This window comes from the organism of the source record quoted next, unplaced genomic scaffold (assembly GCF_019419815.1).
Source record: "Pyrus x bretschneideri cultivar Hongxiangsu unplaced genomic scaffold, Pyrus_bretschneideri_v1 Contig19, whole genome shotgun sequence".
Lineage (NCBI taxonomy): Eukaryota > Viridiplantae > Streptophyta > Magnoliopsida > Rosales > Rosaceae > Pyrus > Pyrus x bretschneideri.
Genome location: NW_025999490.1, coordinates 2705636 through 2726039, shown reverse-complemented (window position 1 = coordinate 2726039; position 20404 = coordinate 2705636). Strand labels below are relative to the sequence as shown.

General features: G+C 35.7%; 1 protein-coding gene and 1 non-coding gene across 2 annotated transcripts; one reads left to right on the top strand and one right to left on the bottom strand.

Moving 5' to 3' along the window:
- Nucleotides 1-6215: 6215 nt before the first annotated feature.
- On the bottom strand, nt 6216-6321 carry LOC125476565. The gene has a single exon (XR_007257891.1). It is a non-coding gene; the product is annotated as a U6 spliceosomal RNA (small nuclear RNA).
- A 9738-nt stretch (nt 6322-16059) lies between these two features.
- LOC103951299 (F-box protein At5g46170-like) lies at nt 16060-18419 on the top strand. Its single transcript, XM_009362641.3, has 2 exons — nt 16060-17567; nt 18018-18419. The coding sequence occupies exon 1, from the start codon at nt 16336-16338 to the stop codon at nt 17545-17547; it is 1212 nt and encodes a 403-aa protein (XP_009360916.2). The 5' UTR covers nt 16060-16335; the 3' UTR covers nt 17548-17567; nt 18018-18419.
- The last annotated feature ends 1985 nt before the right edge of the window (nt 18420-20404 follow it).

The following is a 20404-nucleotide window of genomic DNA, read 5'->3' as shown; positions in this document are numbered from 1 at the left end:
AAATAAAAACATATAAATAAGTCAACAATTGATTGAATACATAAAATGAAACATGTATTAAAAGTTATTTTACAAGAAAATTATCTTTAAACTCTTAATTGAAAATAATAAAACTGTCTAGACGCCTTCTAATTGCTGCCTAAACACTTCATCGATTTCTAAAACGCTTAAACCCTAATTGGAGCACTTTTGTAGTTTTCCTTTATTTAGATGGGAATATTTCAAGCTTAAAAGTTTATTTGTTTTATTTTGTTTCTATTTTTTTAAATTTGTTTTATTGATATTTGATCGATTGGAGGGGACATAGTGGAGACACAATAATGTAATACTTTTGATTGTCACGTAATTATAAGGCAAGAGACAGCTTCTTAATAATTTTATTAAATCAAATAATGTAAACAGATCATGTTAACCCATAAGAGAGCCCTAGGAAGCTTATTTTAATTGGACATAATTAACTAAATAATTTTATTATTATTATTAATTAATAATAAATTTAGTCTAATCTATTTGCTATGTAGACATACATAGTGAAGCTTAGCTGGATTTCATTACATTACTTCATTGTGAATTAGTTGTTGGGATACAAGCTTAGCTGTTTGGAATTCATTTATCATATTATTATATTTGTTTTTGCACATTCATTAAAAGAGAAACTCTACGGAGATTCTCTTTGGACTCTTTGTGGATTATCTGCCACTTCACAGTTTAACGTTAATTCTTGTGCCAACATTCCAAAATACTGTGCCAAAAACATGAGGTAGCAGAGAGTTAATAGAGCATCCTATTTTGAGAAGAGATGTTTCATATGCCTGAACTATAGTGTGGTATGATAGGATTAAAAGCACATCACAAAGTAGCACACAAATGTCCTATTAATTTTCCTTATTAACAATAATATTTGTCAATTGTAGCATATGAAAATAAGGGTCTTTCCCGCAAAAGATTGTTTTATCTAACTACTTAAAATGTCACAAAAACTGGGCTGCTGTCCCTACTAACCAGCCACCAAAAAATAATTATTAGACTGACTTACACTTATCTAAAGTCTACGAAATTTTATATGCAGATACTAGACACACAGAGCTACACTCACACAAATTTTTGGGATTTTTGGAGTTGATTTGCTATTTAAATTAAATCGAACAAAAACAGAACAGAGACAGATTTTAAATAGTTCGCAAATTAAGAAAAACAAGTTAGGGGAATTGCTATCCACCACCAAATAATCATGCAAACATGTTATGTTTCATTCAAATTCCTTTTATTTCCGGATGAAGATGCTCAAGTTGGCTCAATGTTAGAACTCAACCTACTACTCTTTCTTATGTAGTATGTTAAGAGAATGGCATTTTCAACTTAACTTAGTCCCTAACATGCAATCCAGAATGGCGTGTTCATAGGTTTAACAAGTAGAAATCATTAAGAACAAAAAGAGTTTGAGTCATCACAAGACATCGTAAGTACTGGCGTTGTCTTACTTATCCTAGAAATTGGTTCACATGTTAATCGCAATTAACAAGTACTACTCTAGAACATATGTAGGTCCTCATTTGACAAGGGCAGGCACACACATATTCATAGCATTAGAATCCTAGATATGCTTACTAAGTATGCATCCGTAGAAAACACATAAAGAATTCATCAATGAGACAAGTAGTGAATCAATTTTCATCCATTCATAAAAGTAATTCAAATGAAATATCATAACAAACTTGCAATCATATTCGGGGCTTCAAACAGCCCCTAACTAGTAACTACTAAAAATTTGGTTACACAATCCTTAAGTTAAAACAAAAGATAGATATGAGTTTGAGAAAATAGAACCGAAAGAAATCGACTAAGGCTTCTCCTTTCCTTCCTTCCCCAATGCTGCTTTTAAACCAATTCTTGCTGCATCATTTTCTTCTCCTTAACTCACCCACTAATAGCCATTTAGTGATGACAATAAGTGAGAGGAAATGGTGAAACAATTGTAACTCATTGGGTAGCCTTTATGCCAATAACTCCCTCTTAATCCTCATCTTTAATTCCATTTCCTCTGATATTTGAATAGGTGTTAGCTGGTTTGTTCTTGATTGCATCAGTTTTGGCTGCTAAATTTATTGGATTTATTGCTTTCAATGCTTTATTGTCAGTTACAAACTGCTCAGCCTCTTGAGAACCTTTCAGTGTTAAAACGGCCATAACTTATTCTAGAAAAATGATATTAACAATCCGCGAAATTCTCCAGAAAATAGACATCCGTAGCTTTCCAAGCATATAAGGCTCATTCTCTAATTCATTCTGAGCTGTCCGCAACTTGCTTCCAAAGTCAGCTGACCTGCACAGGCAGTTTTGACGAATTTGTTACTTAAAATTTCACTTGTGTTATTTTTCTTTTCTTTGCTTGACAAATCCTACAAAACACAAGAACAAAGTAAATAACTCAAAAATATAAGGAACTAACTAAGAAAAGGCAAGTGAATTTGATATAAAATATATATAAATATAAGCTTATCATGGTACACCACATATTTATGTTGTACTATCTAGTGTTTCGAGCATAGTAAAAAATTTCTTTATTTTGAAAGAGTCCCTGTAGCATTTCTCCAATTAAAAATTAGATGTGTCCCAAAGTACCAAGTGCACATAAAGTATGCTCTCGTTGACACATAAGTATTTCCTCCTAAATGAGATCTAGTCCAGATCTCTGTATTCAGAGTCTTCAGACTAAGAGATCTATACCGTTCAAAAGAAAGAAAGAGGTTCGGACCATTCAAGTTTTTGAATTTTTGTGAAGTGAGACAGTGAAATGGGCTAATGATGACCGTATAATTGAAATTAAGTAGTCCGAATCACTCTATTCGCCGGCTCGGGACACAAAAATTCAGTGCGGATCTCACTCCTTTCCCCCTTAATACAGTTCAAATTTCATACACCTTTACTTGAAATCTTTTGGTAGAGAGATCAAGTAGTCCTCTACTTCATAAAAGCAGGCCCCACTGGTTTTAAATCATAAAACTTGTTCACAGAAAAATGGGGAAAAAAAGTTAGGTCTGTTTGACTTATGTCCTGTCCATTCCTGATGTGGAAGTTTCAGCATGCATGCTGCCTCTTTCAGGAAAAAAAATGATGCTGAAGGTGAACTGACTCTGTTTTCCAACAATGTGTGGGATAATATAAATTATTATGATCATAATACACATGTAAATTCAATCAATTAGATAATACCCAAATGTATCAAACACATATATCAATAAATAAAGCAGTAAAAAAGGAAAAGGAAGAATGATTTGGCCTATGATATCAAGAGAGGCGTGTTGTCATTGTCCTAAATCGTAAACACCTCCTTACATGCCGGTTATAACGGCTATCTTATCTACAACTCTAAGATACAATCCTTGAATCTCACAGAGTGTCCAATCCATAAAAATTCAGTGTGGATCTCACTCCTTTCCCCCCTTAATGCAGTCCAAATTTCATGCACCTTTACTTAAAGTCTTTTGGTAGAGAGATCAAGTAGTCCTCTACTTCATAAAAGCAGGCCCCACTAGTTTTAAATTTTAATTCATAAAACTTGTACACAGAAAAATGGGGAAAAAAAGTTAGGTGTGTTTTACCTAAGTCCTGTCCATTCCTGATGTGGAAGTTTCAGCATGCACGCTGACTCTTTCAGAGAAAATTATGCTGAAGGTGAACTGACTCTGTTTTCCAACTATTTGTATCGTATGAATTCCAAAATCACATCACAAGAAACAACAAACGAGGAATGAGAAGGGAAAAGCAGAAAAATTCGATGGTGTTCTCGAGTATCTTATATTATCGAGTATTTTTAACGTTAATACTAGTCATTGTACATATTTAACTAAGGATCTAACCATTAAACACCGCTTGATATAAAATATTTTAGAGTATACTAGAAAATCCTGAAAAATACGTTATAATTAATTAGTGCCTACATGCTATAATAAAGCTAAGTATTCATAAGTGCACAAATTAGGGTGCGCAGCAGCAAATTATAGTGGTAAAAAAGCCTGCATTTTTTGTTTTCTTAGAGCATCTTCACCCGTTTTAGGAGGTAAGAGCAAGACAGTGAAATTACATTTACTATTCATTCTAAATAAGAGGCAAGTCTACCCGTTTAAGAAGAGAAAGGATAATGATGCTTACTATTCACCAAAATAATTTCTAATTCACAAAGATATGTAATTAATTTCAAGTTTGCTGAAAGGGCAGCAGCGCTAGGCCCAATCGTCCTCTAGTTTTTCCACAATTGGAGCAAATTTTTATGGGTTAGGGGCGATTCAACTCGATTGCAAGGGCAATTGAGGGATGGGTGGAGATACCCTTAGGTCAAGAAATTGACACGAGAAAAAGACATTTCTGGTCAAAGGCTGCAACAAAAGAAATGGAAGAGGATCCTCTTCGGATTCATTTTATGGGGATTTTAGATATCCTCACATTTTAATCGTTCATCATACATTATGCTATCAGTTTTTATCAGATACTATTTGTGTATAATTTTAAATAAAAAAAGTCAAATAATTTCTAGTTGTACGATACACGATAAATGGTTAAAATGTGAGAATTCTTAGGATCTTCACAAAGTGAATACGGATGGGATCCAATTCCAAAAGAAATGGCTGCCTATGTGGTAATGGTCCTGCTCTCTATGGCAGTGACTGGCATCGAGGAATGAATCGAATGATAGAAAGGAATATAGTTATTCAATATGTGATGTTATTAAGCTCTAAATTAGTGTCAAAGGTATGAAAATAATTACGATGCTCAACTTCAAATGACAAAAAGTTCTTCAATTTAATCGCAGGAGACATCGAAATGAAGATCAACCATGACGCCTAATGTAAACCTTTTTCGTTGCAGATCTCAATAACTTTCAAATGAATTCGAACGCAAAACTAATACGAACTAGAGAGAAACACACAACCAACAAGTATATGAAAATGATGATATGGGATTTGAGATAAAGAGGAACAAAATGAGGTAGAACTTTTCCTAAACGTCTAGTATTTCTTTAAACAGATATACACAACGATGCCATGCGATTCTGATCCGAATAGTTCATTTTTTACTAAAAATGATGAATACACAACATGTTTAACAATCAACTAACAACAAAAATTTGAGAATGGGTATGGAATTTATACGGTAAGAGATAACTGAGCGATTGGTGATGCACGTTAATCGTCAGGTTGTCTCACATCTCCTCCTGAAGCTGCCTCCACGCAACTTCAAGAATTGCACAAGAGGTTAAGTGGGAACATAATGTGCACCTTATCTTGTTTGTGTGGGGCAAATTATGCATATTTCCTCTATTGTCGCTACCACTAGATTCTTACGCTTTAATATGTGATTATAATTGAGCATCATTCACCTAATAATTTTGAGGTTGGAATGGAAAATTACACTCAATGGGATGCTCCATCACCACAATTTAAGGTGGACCCGGCTTCTCTGCCCTTCCAGTTCCTATACACTCTTATCCCTTCCTATTTTGTGCGGTCACGGTTAAACCATGTCAACATTTTATATTGATTTTTTTATAGAAATAATAAAACAAAAAACAATAGTGATATAAAATGTTGACGAGACTTAACCGTGACCGCACAAATAGAAGGGAATGAGAGTGTATGGGAATTGGGAGGGCAGAGAAGCCAGGTCCATTTAAGGTAATCACTAATCATAATTAATGTTCTATGGTACCCAAAAAAATGATTACAAGGTGTGAAATGCCAAAGAGACTCTCAAAACGGGACTCTCCAAGATTTTCTATGACCTCACAGTTTAACGTTAATTATTGTATTAACATTATAAAACATTGTGCAAAAAACACGAAGTGCAAAGAGTCTATAAAGAGTCTTACTTTTGAAAGAGGCTCATTTACATTTCTCATCCAAATTATGAAAAGTTGGGGAACCATATATTTAAAGGAAAACTAATTAAAATGACTTGAAAATTTTGAGTTTTACCAATAAGGACAAAATAAAGGATAAAGTGAATAGTATCATGATTGACTTTTTAGTGTAAAAATGTAATTTTTTGTTAAAGTGAACAGTACTGAAATCTTTTCGTTAAGTTCCCTATATTTAAGAGCATGGCCTCATCCTATGAGAGACAGAATTGGATGCCTCACAAAATCTTATATTGTTTCCTTCCCATGCTTTTGTTAAGTTTGAAATGCGTATCTATGTGACCGCTATGTTGTGAGACAATTTTATTTTATATTTTTATTTATTTATGCGTGTGATTCTTGTGCAGGAGTCATGTTAATATTCTCTGTACCAATTCAATCTTATTAGATACATCGCAAACTACTATTATAACACGTAAAATAATATGTTACGTAAAAAATGTTCCAGATACATCAAATTGATCCCTTGTGCCCTTTGATTGAAACTTTTATTAATTGCCCAACTATCCAGTTGCTGTGACATGAATTTTATTCAATTTCCCAGGACCATTGTTTTGTACATGTTTTTACGGTTTTTAATGAGTGGGTGTTAGTGAGTGGTGTTAAAAGGACAACTTGTCTTCATGTGAATTGGTCTTTCCTTCTTTCCTTCTTTCCTCACATGATAAAGTTCCAAATAGATTTTCATTTGGTTTAGGGTTTTCTTCCATGCCCATGATATAGCTGTTGTGACAAATTCAACCTTTTGAGAAGATGCGAATGTCTGATCCGGCTCTACGAAAAGATATTTCAAGAAAAGAGAAGCAAGCTTTTTAACTTAAAAGAAGTCCAAGTTTTTAGTTAGTTAAAAGAGATGTATAGGACGATGCAACCAGCAAGGTTGCGGGCACGAAATGCTGATCAAATCCATAAAAAGAAGCCTAATCAAAACAAGCAAACTAGAAGATCCAATTGAGTTGATGATGGACATTTTGTTGCCCTACTCATGATATAGTTCACTCTATCATTGGGAGTGTGACTGTGGGCATTTTACCGCCAACGCTCTCCATCCTTCAAAAAAGGAAACGATTGAATCATTGTGAGCTTGCTTAGTGGCATACAACTAGCTTGTTCGTGAATAAGAAAAAAAGGGCTATAGAAGCGCGATTTTGAAATATACAAAAGAAATGTGCTCTTTCTTTCTAAGGATTTATGTAAATTTATACGTCTCCTATGAATTTATACTTCTCAACTTCATACATTTTATCTTTATTTTATGCATATTAAGATGTTAAATGAAAATATTATTTTATAGTTTGCACCTATCAAGTTGTTAAATAATTTGATTCATTTGTGGTTTACATCAAATTAAATGTTCAACGTTCACTAATTTGGATCTTCTCCGGATCTCACTATCTGGAGCTTACGGATTATGGTATATGAGCCTTTGGTCTGTGTGAAAGAAAGATGAGTTGTTGATTTGTTCGACATGCATCAGCGAAAGGAACTAATAGAGATTGCCAAATTCAATTTGAGTGATCCTTAAGCTTGACCAAAAATATTAGTTTTGACATCAACCGTGGTAAATGAAATGAAATAGGTGATTTCATGTTTGTAGTTTGTACCATGATACTATCACACCAGTACGGACGCACGCACACATGCCGCGAGGGCCCACAACGTGCGTGTGCGTGAATTTTATTTTTCTTGGATCTGTTTTAATTAATTAAATATTATGCTTAAGTTTAATTAATTACACATGCTTATGTGATACCTGGATGGGATACAATCTGCATTTTATTCGAGCTTCCAAGGCCAATTATCAAGTAATTAATTATATGGTATTTAGTATTACGTGTGAAAACTTTGGAATTTTGAATTAATTTTATTGGATTTTATTCATCTGAAAATAAAATATATTGATATGGATTTTATTCATTTTTGGTTTAGCTTGATCTCGATTTTGTCAGAACACATTCTCTCGCTCCTCTACGAGTTGCTGCACGTCTAAATGAATATAACTATTATTGAATAAGATGATTGACAAAATGTCCTAAAGAGACTAAGTGAAGGTATGTAGCAAAGGGCAACTGGTTAAAGTGTCATGCGACTTCATCTTGCCTTTTAGGAGGAAAAATTCCTAAATCCGTGAATGCATATACACACCTATATATTGTTTAGTGAAACTTACACAACTACCATCTCGATCATAAGTCATGGTGCAATCTATCACTCAACAAAGTTGGGTCAATCTGCCAATTATAGAGGACTACATTGTTAGAGTTGTGGAATTGTTGATCCTTCTTGAATAGTCTGAATTATATCATTGAAAGCCGGTGTTACAAAGTTCGAAACAAATTCACCATCATATGGTTGAGCAATGATTATTAGCTATTATTGCTTCACGTAGGTGAGTTGCAATTTGAATTAAGGGCGAATTTTTAGAGTCTGCTTGCAAAATCGCAGTCATTTGTTTGAGCCAGTAGCACGTGTGTTGATGAATGGTCGTCATCTTCACCTTCCACATGATTTGTTGGTAATGAGGGCTTTTCAACCTAGGGTTTGGTTCTTTTCAATGATCTCAAATAACGATACGTAGGTTATTTGAAAGAAGAGTAAATTGTAGTAATGATTATTTAACTTTAACTTAATTTGAGTAATGGTCTCTCAACTAAAAATTCATTACCATTAGTCCATCAACTCATCAAAACGCGCAACTATGGTCACTCAACTATAAAAATCCATTACCATTAGTCCCTCAACTCATCAAAACGTGCAACTATAGTCCATCAACTAAAAATCCATTACCATTGGTCCTCAACTTTAATCCGACTAGATAAATGATCCCTTAACTTTAACCCAATTGGAGCAATATCCCTCAACTCTTAACCCAATCGTAGCAATGGTCCTTCTAACATAACTCATTTTAACAAAATTCTGACGAAGTTGACGAAAATGACCATAGCTACACGTTGTGATGAGTTAAGGGACCCCAATCATAGCAATGATCATTCTAACATAACTTATTTTGATAACATTCTGACGAACTTGACGAAAATAACCATAACTACACATTTTAATGCGTTGAGGGACCAATGATAATGAATTTTTAGTTGAGTAATTTGATTACAATTGAGAAATCATGACTACAATTTACTTTACAAGATTAATGACTGATGATTGAGCTTTGGTGTGTAGTCTTACGTGCCTAATCCCTTTGACGTGGGCCCAATTTAATGGGAAAGAACAGGTTCCATATTTTGCTTTGATCCGAATCAAAGTTACCATTATTTGCTGGGTTATGCTTTAAGCACATACCTAAACGTCATTTCACCTATAAATTAGTAATAAAGCACAATTAAAAAAATGGTAAAAAAATGAAATTGGGCCAGACCAAAGCCTTGAACCAACCCAACTTGACCTAGTTTGCGGCCTTTTGTTGCGGCTTTTTACCGTCTTTATCCGACCATAAAATCATCATCTTTCATTTCATTAGGTCACAAGTTGCAATCATGCACCTACGGCCCTACCTATCTACCCACCATCTTCTTACTTTCATCACCTTAAAATTATTCTTATACTTACTAATTATTCATGAAATGACCCACGTGCGTTACCCGAGTTGGTCAGAAGTTAATGTTTGTTCTTCGCACTTAAGTTATGTAATGGTTCAACTCATTTTCACTACTATGGTAAATAATTATTTGCAATTTATGGATTTTATATGACTTCTATGAATTATACGACTCAACTTCATAAATTTTATTTTTATTTTACGCTTGTTAAGATGTTAAATATGAAGATTATTATTTTATAGTTTACACCTATCAAGTTGTTAAATGATCTGATTCGTGTTGTGGTTTACATCAAATTAAATGCTCAACGTTCACTAATTTGGATCCTCTCCGGATCTTACTATTTGGAACCTAAGGACCATATAATATGAGCCTTTGGTTTGTGTGAAAAAGAGACGAGTTCTTAATTTGTGTGACTTGCATCAAAAAAATGAACTAATAATGATCGTTAAATTCAATTTTAGTGATTCTCAAAGTTGACCAAAAATATTAGTATTGACATCAACCGTGGTAAATGAAATGAAATAGGTGATTTCATGTTTGTAGTTTGTACCGTGATACCGTCACACCAGTACGGACGCATGCACACATGCCGCGAGGGCCCACAACGTGCGTGTGTGCGTGAATTTTATTTTTCTTGGATCCGTTTTAATTAATTAATTATTATGCTTAAGTTTAATTAATTGCACATGCTTATGTGATACCTGGATGGGATACAATCTGCATTTTATTCGGGCTTCCAAGGCCAATTATCAAGTAATTAATTATATGGTATTTAGTGTTACGTGTGAAAACTTTGGAGTTTTGAATTAATTTTATTGGATTTTATTCATCTGAAAAAATATATATTGATATGGATTTTATTCATTTTTGTTTAGCTTGATCTCCATTTTGTTAGAACACATTCTCTCGCTCCTCTGCGTGTTGCTGCACGTCTAAATGAATATAACTATTATTGAATAAGATGATTGACAAAATGTCCTAAAGAGACTAAGTGAAGGTATGTAGTCAAGGCCAACTAGTTAAAGTGTCCTGCAACTTCATCTTGCCTTTTAGGAGGAAAAATTCCTAAATCCGTGAATGCATCTACACGCCTATATATTGTTTAGTGAAAATTACACGACAACCATCTCGATCATAAGTCATGGTGCAATCTATCACTAAACAAAGCTGGGTCAATTTGCCAGTTATAGAGGACTACATTATTAGAGTTGCAGAATTGTTGATCCTTCTTGAATAGTTTGAATTATATCATTGAAAGCCGGTGTTACAAAGTTCGAAACAAATTCACCATCATATGGTTGAGCAATGGTTATTAGCTATTATTGCTTAAGCGTAGGTGAGTTGCAATTTGAATTGAGGGCGAATTTTTAGAGTTTGCTTGCAGGATCGTGGCCCTTTGTTTGAGCCTGTAGCACGTGTGTTGATGAATGGTTGTCATCCTCACCTTCCTCATGATTTGTTGGTAACAAAGGCTTTTCAACTTAGGGTTTGGTTCTTTTCAATGCTCTAAAATAACGATAAGTAGGTTATTTGAAAGAAGAATAAATTGTAGCAATAATCTTTTAACTTTAATTAATTGGAGCAATAATCATTCAACTAAAAATTCATTACCATTAGTCCCTCAACTCATCAAAACGTACAACTATAATCCCTCAACTAAAAATCCATTACCATTGGTCTTCAACTTTAATCCGACTAGATAAATGTTCCCTTATTTTAACCCAATTATAGCAATGATCCTTTCAACATAACTCGTTTTAACAAAATTGTGACGAAGTTGATGAAAATGACCATAGCTACACGTTGTGATAAGTTGAGGAACCCCAATTGTAGCAATGATCCTTTTAACATAACTCATTTTGACAAAATTCTGACGAATTTGATGAAAATGACCATAACTACACATTTTGATGAGTTGAGGGACCAATGGTAATGGAATGGATTTTTAGTTGAGGGACATTGCTCCAATTTGATTAAAATTAAGAAATCATTACTACAATTTACTTTACAAGAATAATGACCGATGATTGAGCTTTAGTGTGTAGTCTGTGTCTATTCCCTTTGTGGGCCCAATTTAATGGGAAAGAACAGGTTCCATATTTTGCTTTCATCCGAATCAAAGTTACCATTATTTGCTGGGTTATGCTTTAAGCACATCCCTAAACGTCATTTCACCTATAGATTAGTAATAGAACACAATTAAAAAAATGGTAAAAAATGAAATTGGGCCAGACCAAGGCCTTGAACCAACCCAACTTGACCTCCATTGCGCCCTTTTGTTGCGGCTTTTTACTGTCTTTACCCGACCATACAATCATCATCTTTCATTTCATTAGGTCACAAGCACCTACGGCCCTACCTATCCACCCACCATCTTCTTACTTTCATCACCTTAAAATTATTCTAATACTTACTAATTATTCTTGAAATTGGACCCACGTGGGTTATCCGAGTTGGTCAGAAGTTAATGTTTGTTTTTTGTACTTAAGCTTGTTTTTCGTTCTTGTAAATAAGCGATTTATTTGTTATCTGAGTTGGTCAGATATTAGTGTTTGTTCTTCACACTTGAGTTTGTCTTCCGTTTTTGTAAATTAGAGATTTATTTGTTATTCGAGTTGGTCAGAGATTAGTGTTTGTTCTTCGCACTTGAGTTTGTTTTCTATTTTTTTTTTTAATTAGAGATTTACATATTATTTGAGTTGGTCAGAGATTAGTGTTTGTTCTTCGCACTTGAGTTTATCTTTCATTTTGTAAATTAGAGATTTATTTGTTATTCAAGTTGGTCAGAGATTAGGTTTTGTTCTTTGCACTTAAGTTTGTCTTTCGTTTTTGTAAATTTGACATTTATTTGATATTCGAGTTGGTCAAAGATTCGTGTTTGTTATTCGCACTTAAGTTTGTCTTTCGTTCTTGTAAATTAAAGATTTTTTTTTTATCAAAATATTAGATGTTTTATTAAAAATATTATAAGATAGTATAATGTAATTATAACTATACTAAAACTCAGTGAATCGATTAAAATGCCTTGATTCTTTCTCCATGTCCCATTCTATTTTTAACTTGGAACAATTAATTTACCAAATAGCCTATAGTATCCATGCATTTATCATCGTGGATGGCTCTCAAAAGTCTCATGCTTTCGGTTCGACCTCTCATACAGTTTAAATTAGAATAGTTTAGAATATTATACCATAAAATAAAGTAAAATTAGATATTGGATTGATTATTATTATTATCCCTCACCAATTATGTTTTAAAATTGCGATTTCTTTTAATCTAAATGAAAATCTTGTTTTGCTTGAGAGCCATCTAGCATGCTTTGCAAACTATTGTTTATTTTAGCATTCATCATCAGAAAAGGGAATACTGGGGCACAACCATCACTCTTTATATACTTACTTTTTCGTGTCACACCTCTTTAAACAAGATTAAGACTTGATTAGAAATAAATAAACATGATTAAGACAAGAATTTTCATTTTTAAAATCATTTTATGTCAAAATAATAAAAATCATTATAATTTGCCCTTCTCCTTTTTTGGGTCATAGCTTAAGTTATAGTTGGGTTCAGAGTGTCCGTGTCCTTGAGTTTGAATGTTTCTACTTTTTTATGGAAAAAAATTTATTATATTAGAAAAATTATCTTGTCAAATAATTTATAGTTATGTCCATATTTATACTAAATCTAACGAAAAAAAATTAATATAGTCAAACATAATACTAATACCGAAAAAGGCAAATTTAGATTAATTACCAATTTTAATAACGATTTTAAGAGGCCACTTAGGGCTAGTTTGGTATTGCTGTGCTTTGAAAAAAAATTGCTTCTGCTGTGTTGTGAGAATAAGCAATTGTGAAATAAAGCAGCAGAGTGTTTGGTAAATTTTTTTGTAAAAGTGCTTTTGAAAAAAAAAAAAAAACAGTATTATAGTGTTTGATAAAATTTTATGTAAAACAGATGTGAAAAAAAAGCTGGTTTTTTAATGCTGGGTTTTGCATCTTTGTGTTTTTGGCTTTTTTTAACTTAAAATTGTGAAAAAAAACTGAAGCTAAATGTTTACCAAACATAAAAAAGCTTCCAGCTTTTTTTGATAGCCACTTTTTTTTAGAATCACCTCAATACCAAACTAGGGCTTAGTACTATGGTATAGTGATATTATTTTTCACTTGTAAGTAAAATGTCTTAAGTTCGATTCTCGCTAAAGAAGAATTTGAACCACATCATTGCTAGCCCGTTGTGAGGCTAGGTCCATCCATTTTTCCTTTAGTGTAGATAATATCGTAGGTTAAAAAAAAATAACGGTTTTAAGAGAAAAAAATAAATACTTTAAAGAAAACTATGAATCTGTTACCATTATATTTGAATTTAGCCATAAATTATAGGCAAATACACTTATAAGCATATGAACATTTATATTTTCGTCCTCATTGCACATGTATGCATGCCGTTGATACAATAAAATTAGAGAACTGTTTGGATCAAATTTACACCATCGGCCCGTGCAATTAAGGCTGTTGAGTGAACATAGCTCTCAATCGTCGGATGGAAAAGTGGAGATAATTCTTATCATTATTAAAGGATAATATTATGGTTTTTATCATAATAATTATCTGTTAATATGAATTATCCTAGTATCTTTTTCAACCAGGTAAATAGGGTGCAAATTATATCCCGAAGCAAGTGGTAGAGTTTAAATTGAGTTGGGATGTGTGTGGACGTGTGGATATGCTACAAAGCTGGTATTCAAGAAAGAAGTGTCAAGATGCATGCATGGATGGATGAGTTTAAAGGTGATAAGATAGGAAGCCTAGGTAGCCTAGGCTTGGTAACATTAATGGGATGTGATAAGGCTTTCAGGGGTTGGCATTGCAATTAAATTGCAGGTGTTTGCGACATACATAATTCACATACACGTGAAGGATTTAGCCGCCAAGCAGCATGGAGGGTTTGAAATTAATAAGAGTTCTATTGCATGTGATTGGCATTAGGCGTTTCGAATATGTTGCCTGACTAGCACCAATTCAGGTTGTGATAATTATTAGCAAAGGGATTGGCTTATCAAAGAGTTTAAGTTGCAATTGAATTCTACAAATACCATCAGGTTGCGAGCAGAGACTTCACTATAAATACAAGAGGTCGTGCAACATGGAAAGGACCTCCAACTCAACACACAACTGCCCTGCGCAAAACCTCTCAAACATCTTGAGATTTTTTATTTTCCTTTTTCCGCCAACACGTCTTCAGTTTGGATAAACAACACTATGAAGGTAACCGGCGAACATCTTCAGTTTGGATAAACAAGCACTGTTGCCGTAGAATCAGCCGTTCCCGAAGCACCTTCAGTTTGGATAAATAGCACTGCGTCGATGCCGACTGGTTATCTATCCAAGTCTCGGTTGAGAAGGATTTTCGAATCCTTGTTGGCAGAGGTCATCTCATTAGCCTTCTCGGCGAAGTGAGGTATTACCAGGTTACTACATTCGGCACCCTGAGAGCCGAATTTGATATTGAACTTCATAGAACTAGCAGCCTTGTCTTCAGGCTCGAGAATCTAAAGGTCGAGATTTGTTCCTTCCTCTGCCGCAATCGCAAGATCAAGAAGTCAACAGCGCACTCAACGCAACATCAACAAATTTTACTCCTCGGTCGAGCTCAACCGACGAGTTAGCACACCCTGCATTCAACCGAATGACGTAGTTAGCTTATTAGTTACTCGGCCTGCGCGCCACGTAGGCTTTGTAATTTTTAGGTCAACAATAACGTATAAGAAAATTCATTACTTAGTGTGTTTTTTTTAAGGCCACTGTTGGACAGTGAAATTGAGACCGAAAAATTAATTGTCATTGCATGAAAAAGTTGGCCAGTCAACAAATATGGTATAATTGAATGGCAATTATATAAAGATAATACTAGGAAAATCAAATTTATATAATAAATGATGAATTTGATTTCTCATTTTATCGAACCCGTTTGAGTCAAACCTCATACTTCTTACAAATGAATTTCTCAAAACCATACTAGTTTGTAATAAACAACATATAGTTTTAAAAACATAAACAAAAATAAAAAGCTAATTAACAAACAAACAAAAAACTAATTTTATTGCTTTTTTTTATTTAAATTAATGTCTTTTGTCATTTAATACCATGTCTAGTAAATCAAAATCGAAACTTCATATTTAATCATGTCTATACAAAATTTGATGTCTAATACTCATGTCTATAAAAAATTTAATCATGTTAAATGTATTTAAAGGGATTAATTGAAAGTATATAAAAGCTTAAATATAATTTACCCAACAAGAAAAGGAATCAAAGTTAAGGATGAAAAAGGAGGGTAAAGCCAGCAAAAGTAGAGAAGCTAAAACAAAGAATAAATTTTACAAGAAAACAAACAGAGAAGCGGTAGATAAATTAAATTTGTTAACTATCTTTTATAAATCACACGATCGTTATTTGATAATTAAACTCTTCCTATGAATTATTAAAAAAAATTTTAATTAATATCGATCTACAAAATATGATCTAAAAATTTTGTCTGCCCGCATTTTACAAACATAATATATTGCATGTCTCTCTCTGTCAATCCTCTAATTTATATCATTTCTCGCGCTATCTCTCTTTCCTCCGGGCATCGTAATATGACAGAACAAGAAGCCTAACCCATCAGCGTGGATATTTCTCCTCCTCCCACCATTTCTTCCCCCATCCACCTCTTTCTTTCTCTCTCTCTCTCAAATCCCTCTCTGCAACCTGCAATCTGCCATGCCGTTTCCCTCCTCAGATCTACCCACCTCCACCCCAATCTGATCTCTTTCTCCTTCTCTCTCCGTCCCAATCCCACCCGTAATCCCCAACCGAAACGATGTCGTCTCTGCGCTCAGATCTGACCTTCTCCTCCAGAGTCTACCCGGAACCCTACTCCTCCATCGACGACGACGACCTCTTCGATCGCCTCCCGGACTCCCTTCTCCTCCTCGTCTTCAACAAGATCGGCGACGTCAAGGCCCTCGGCCGCTGCTGCGTTGTTTCCCGCCGCTTCCACTCCCTCGTCCCCCAGGTCGAAAACGTTGTCGTCCGCGTCGACTGCGTCATCTCCGACGATGATTCCTCCCCCTCCGCCTCCTCGTCTTCCTCCTCCGACAAGTCCCGGACCCCCTTCTCTGCCCTCTTCCGCCTCGTCCTCAGCGGCATTGTCAAGCCTCTGCAGGCGCTCGGCCAGTTCCTGGGACCCAACCGGCGATCCTCGAATGGGTCCCACTCCGTTCTCTCAGTCGATGACCCAGATTCCTCCGCCGCCGACAGCAACAGCCTCGACCAATCCGGCGTCACCCACCACTCCCCGACCCAAGTCTTGAAGAACTTCAACGAGATTCGATTCCTCCGGATCGAGCTTCCCAGCGGCGAGCTAGGCATCGACGACGGCGTTTTGCTCAGGTGGAGGGCCGATTTCGGCTCCACCTTAGACAACTGCGTCATCCTCGGCGCCTCCTCCGTCATCCACCCGGGACCCACCAAAACATCGCTCTATCCGGACACTTGGTCCGATGGGTTGTGCGCCACCAGCAACGCAGCCGTGGCGGAAGATAACGGAAGCATACCCGACTCGTTTTACACCAACGGCGGCCTGAAGCTGAGGGTTGTCTGGACGATCAGCTCGTTGATCGCCGCCTCCGCCAGGCACTACCTGCTTCAGCCCATCATTTCCGAGCACAATACGCTAGACAGCTTGGTTCTGACGGATGCCGACGGGCAGGGGGTGTTGCACATGAACAGGGACCAGCTCGAGGAGCTGCGGGTGAAGCCATTGTCGGCCTCCTTGGCCTCGAAGAGGACGCTCGTGCCGGCCCTGAACATGCGGCTCTGGTATGCGCCCCAGCTGGAATTGCCTGATGGGGTTGTGCTAAAGGGTGCGACTTTGGTTGCTATAAGGCCCAGCGAGCAATCTCTGACCGCCAAGAAGGAGGTTTCCTCTGATATGTCCTGGGTTTCGACCGCCTTCGAAGAGCCGTACGGGACGGCGGCCAAGATGCTGGTCAAGAGGCGCACTTACTCTCTTGAGATGAACTCCTTCTGAATCGATTTCGAGTGTCTCAGGTACATTTGCTGTTAATGCATTCGTGTACCTATGATTCGGATTGAATTGGATGGTTGCTTGGGTTTTAATGCCTTTCGGCTGCAATTCAATGACTAATTGACTTTAAACGTTGGGAAATATTTCTTGTACATTAGAACCAGAAGTCATTCATTTCGTTCTTGTTCTTACTGGCAATCCAAAGTTCCAAAATTTAATGGCATTACAGGTAATTAAGGTGATCTGCGTGTTCCTCAGAATCCAAAGTTCCAAGATTGTATTGGATTGCCAAGAATATGATCTATAAAGTAGCTTAAAAGTATGTCATTTGATAAATAAGCGAACGAGAGTTTGGATGAACAATCAAATGCATATTGTTAGGTAGCGATATGGTACTAGTATGTTTTGGGATTTCTGATTCCGCTTTTGGTTGTGGTTTGGTACTGATCTAGTTCAACTTGGGATTTTATCAGGGAAAACAGTGTCCTTCGGGGGAAAATGGGGGAGCAGCATTAAGTTGAAAGTGGAGAAGGGGAGAACAATTTTGCCTCATCGGAAGACTAAGTTAACCGCGGTGCCTCTCAATTGTGCAACGAATCTGGATTGGAACGACGCAGAAAGAAGAGATACTCCGTTGGAACACGCACTGCAGATCCTCCACTCTTGTATGCTTGAGCCGAGAGTTGAAAATGCTTCATCTGCTGGATGCTTTGCAAGAGTGAGTGCTCACATGCAACTGAGATTGATGTTCTAAAGATTTTGGGACTGCAGTGATCAAGTTTTACCTTTCTTTCTTCCAAATGTATGTGAATATTGTAGGTATCATGACACTCTCTAGTTATGTGATGTATGTCAAAAGTTCATTTCCGCAGCAACTTCCATTCAAAGTTTCCATCCTTACAGTAACAGAAACGTACTTGGTTCACATGACTGTCGTTTAAGGATCGGTAGCAGGAAGTTCCGAATGATCCAACGATTGAATGTTTGTGAGATAACTTCAATGGAGATTATGAAGTAATTGTTCCCTTTTCTTCTCCCATTTTAGGCTAGGATCCGTTTTACCCGTGCGGACTGATCTCGGTCATTCATGTTTGTGAGACCCGCAAAGTAGGATGAGGGCAGACTGATCTCGGTCATTCATGTTTGTGAGACCCGCAAAGTAGGATGAGTTCTGAGCGGTTGATCCTGCTTCTGGGTCTCACAAGAATTTGCTTCGGCGAGGAGAGGAAACTTGTTTTTTCATCACAAAAATTATTTTTGCCATTTATGCTAGGGAATTTGGACAAAAAGTTTTTGGTACTGTTCATTTTTACACTAAAAAATCAATTATTGTATTATTCACTTTATCTTTTATTTTGTTTTTATCGTTAAAATTTAAAGTTTTCAAGTTTTTTTTATAAATTTTCTTTTTATGCAATCACGAAAGCTTAATTTATAGAAAAATAATTACAAATTAATTTTGGAATAAAACATCACTTTTGTGGCTCCAAAATAAAGAGGGAATTATTTATTCTCTTGATCCGTTAACAAATGCTTTGTCTCCCGATAGATAAACAGGTGGTTTAAAAAATAATTATACAAAAAATATTCTGCTCAAGTGGGTTGAATTTTGTGCGATTAGATTAGGCGCTAAATAAAGCATGAAAAAAAAATGCCTATTTGTGGTCCTCGTTAACCATTTTTTGGACCCATCTCATATAAAACAAAGGTCCAAATCTTTCTCCTTTGAACGATTTGAATTTCTTGTTGTTTGGCTTTGAACAATAAGATCTAGAAATTTCTCTGCATATATCTTAAATCGGAAAAATTAGGGCAACATTCCTCAACCACGTTTATTTATTTTAATTTTCATTATTTTCCTTTGAAAGAAAGATGAATTTTGGGTGGAGAATGATTAGTTACTTAATTCAATTCAATTTAATTTTGATATCCGAGCTAGTTGTCCTCCCACCTTTATCTGTTTATTATCATGTGAGATTTCTTTGCTTTGTACACCCACAAATTCACAATCCACGTGAACTAAAACCTGCACTCCAAACAACCCTATTCACTTAGGGCCATGATGTACATCTTTCATTTCTATTTCTCTTCTACGTTATTCATTACTATTATTTTATTTCAACATTGCGGCCACACCATTGCATAACATCGTTAATCATAAGTTATATAACGGGTGAATGATATAGATGATATGTAATGAACTTATTAATGCATTATAACATGAGTAGTTAGTAATACCACATGACAGTTTGACGCTTACTAAAATACTTTTCATCCGAAATTTTTTTAATGGTTACGCTTTCGCACATTGTTACTAATAATACCGTTGTTGTAACAAGTGTGCTTTGGAAAATAAAAATATGAAGCCCAATAATCAATTTCTCTAATTGAACAAGTGCACATGTTCCGGTTGATGCTAATATGTGCTTTAATATGTGCAAAAGCAAAACTTACTTTCATTGGATGCTCTCAAACGAATGAAACTACTTTCAACAAGCTTTCTGAAAAGTGCTTAAGAAGTGTAGCATTTCGACACATGCGGCTTTTGTTTTTCTGAAAAAAGTACTTTCAACTAATAACTCTACTTCTTTGGGCTTAATTCATGTAACCATATGTTGGGCCTGGTTCATAGTTTCATCATTTTAGGGCGCATCGATCGTGACATGCAATTTACGTGCATAGTAAATGACACGTCTCGATCTCAGTGTCTGCAGGACATTGGAATGGGCGTGTGTTGGCTGACACTTGAGAGGGAGGGGGGATTTTTTTTTTGGGGGGGGGGGGGGGTGGGGAGCAGGGGGAAGTTGGGGGTGGGTGGGGTGGGGTTGTGACACAAGCTAGCTTATCATGTGTATGCTCT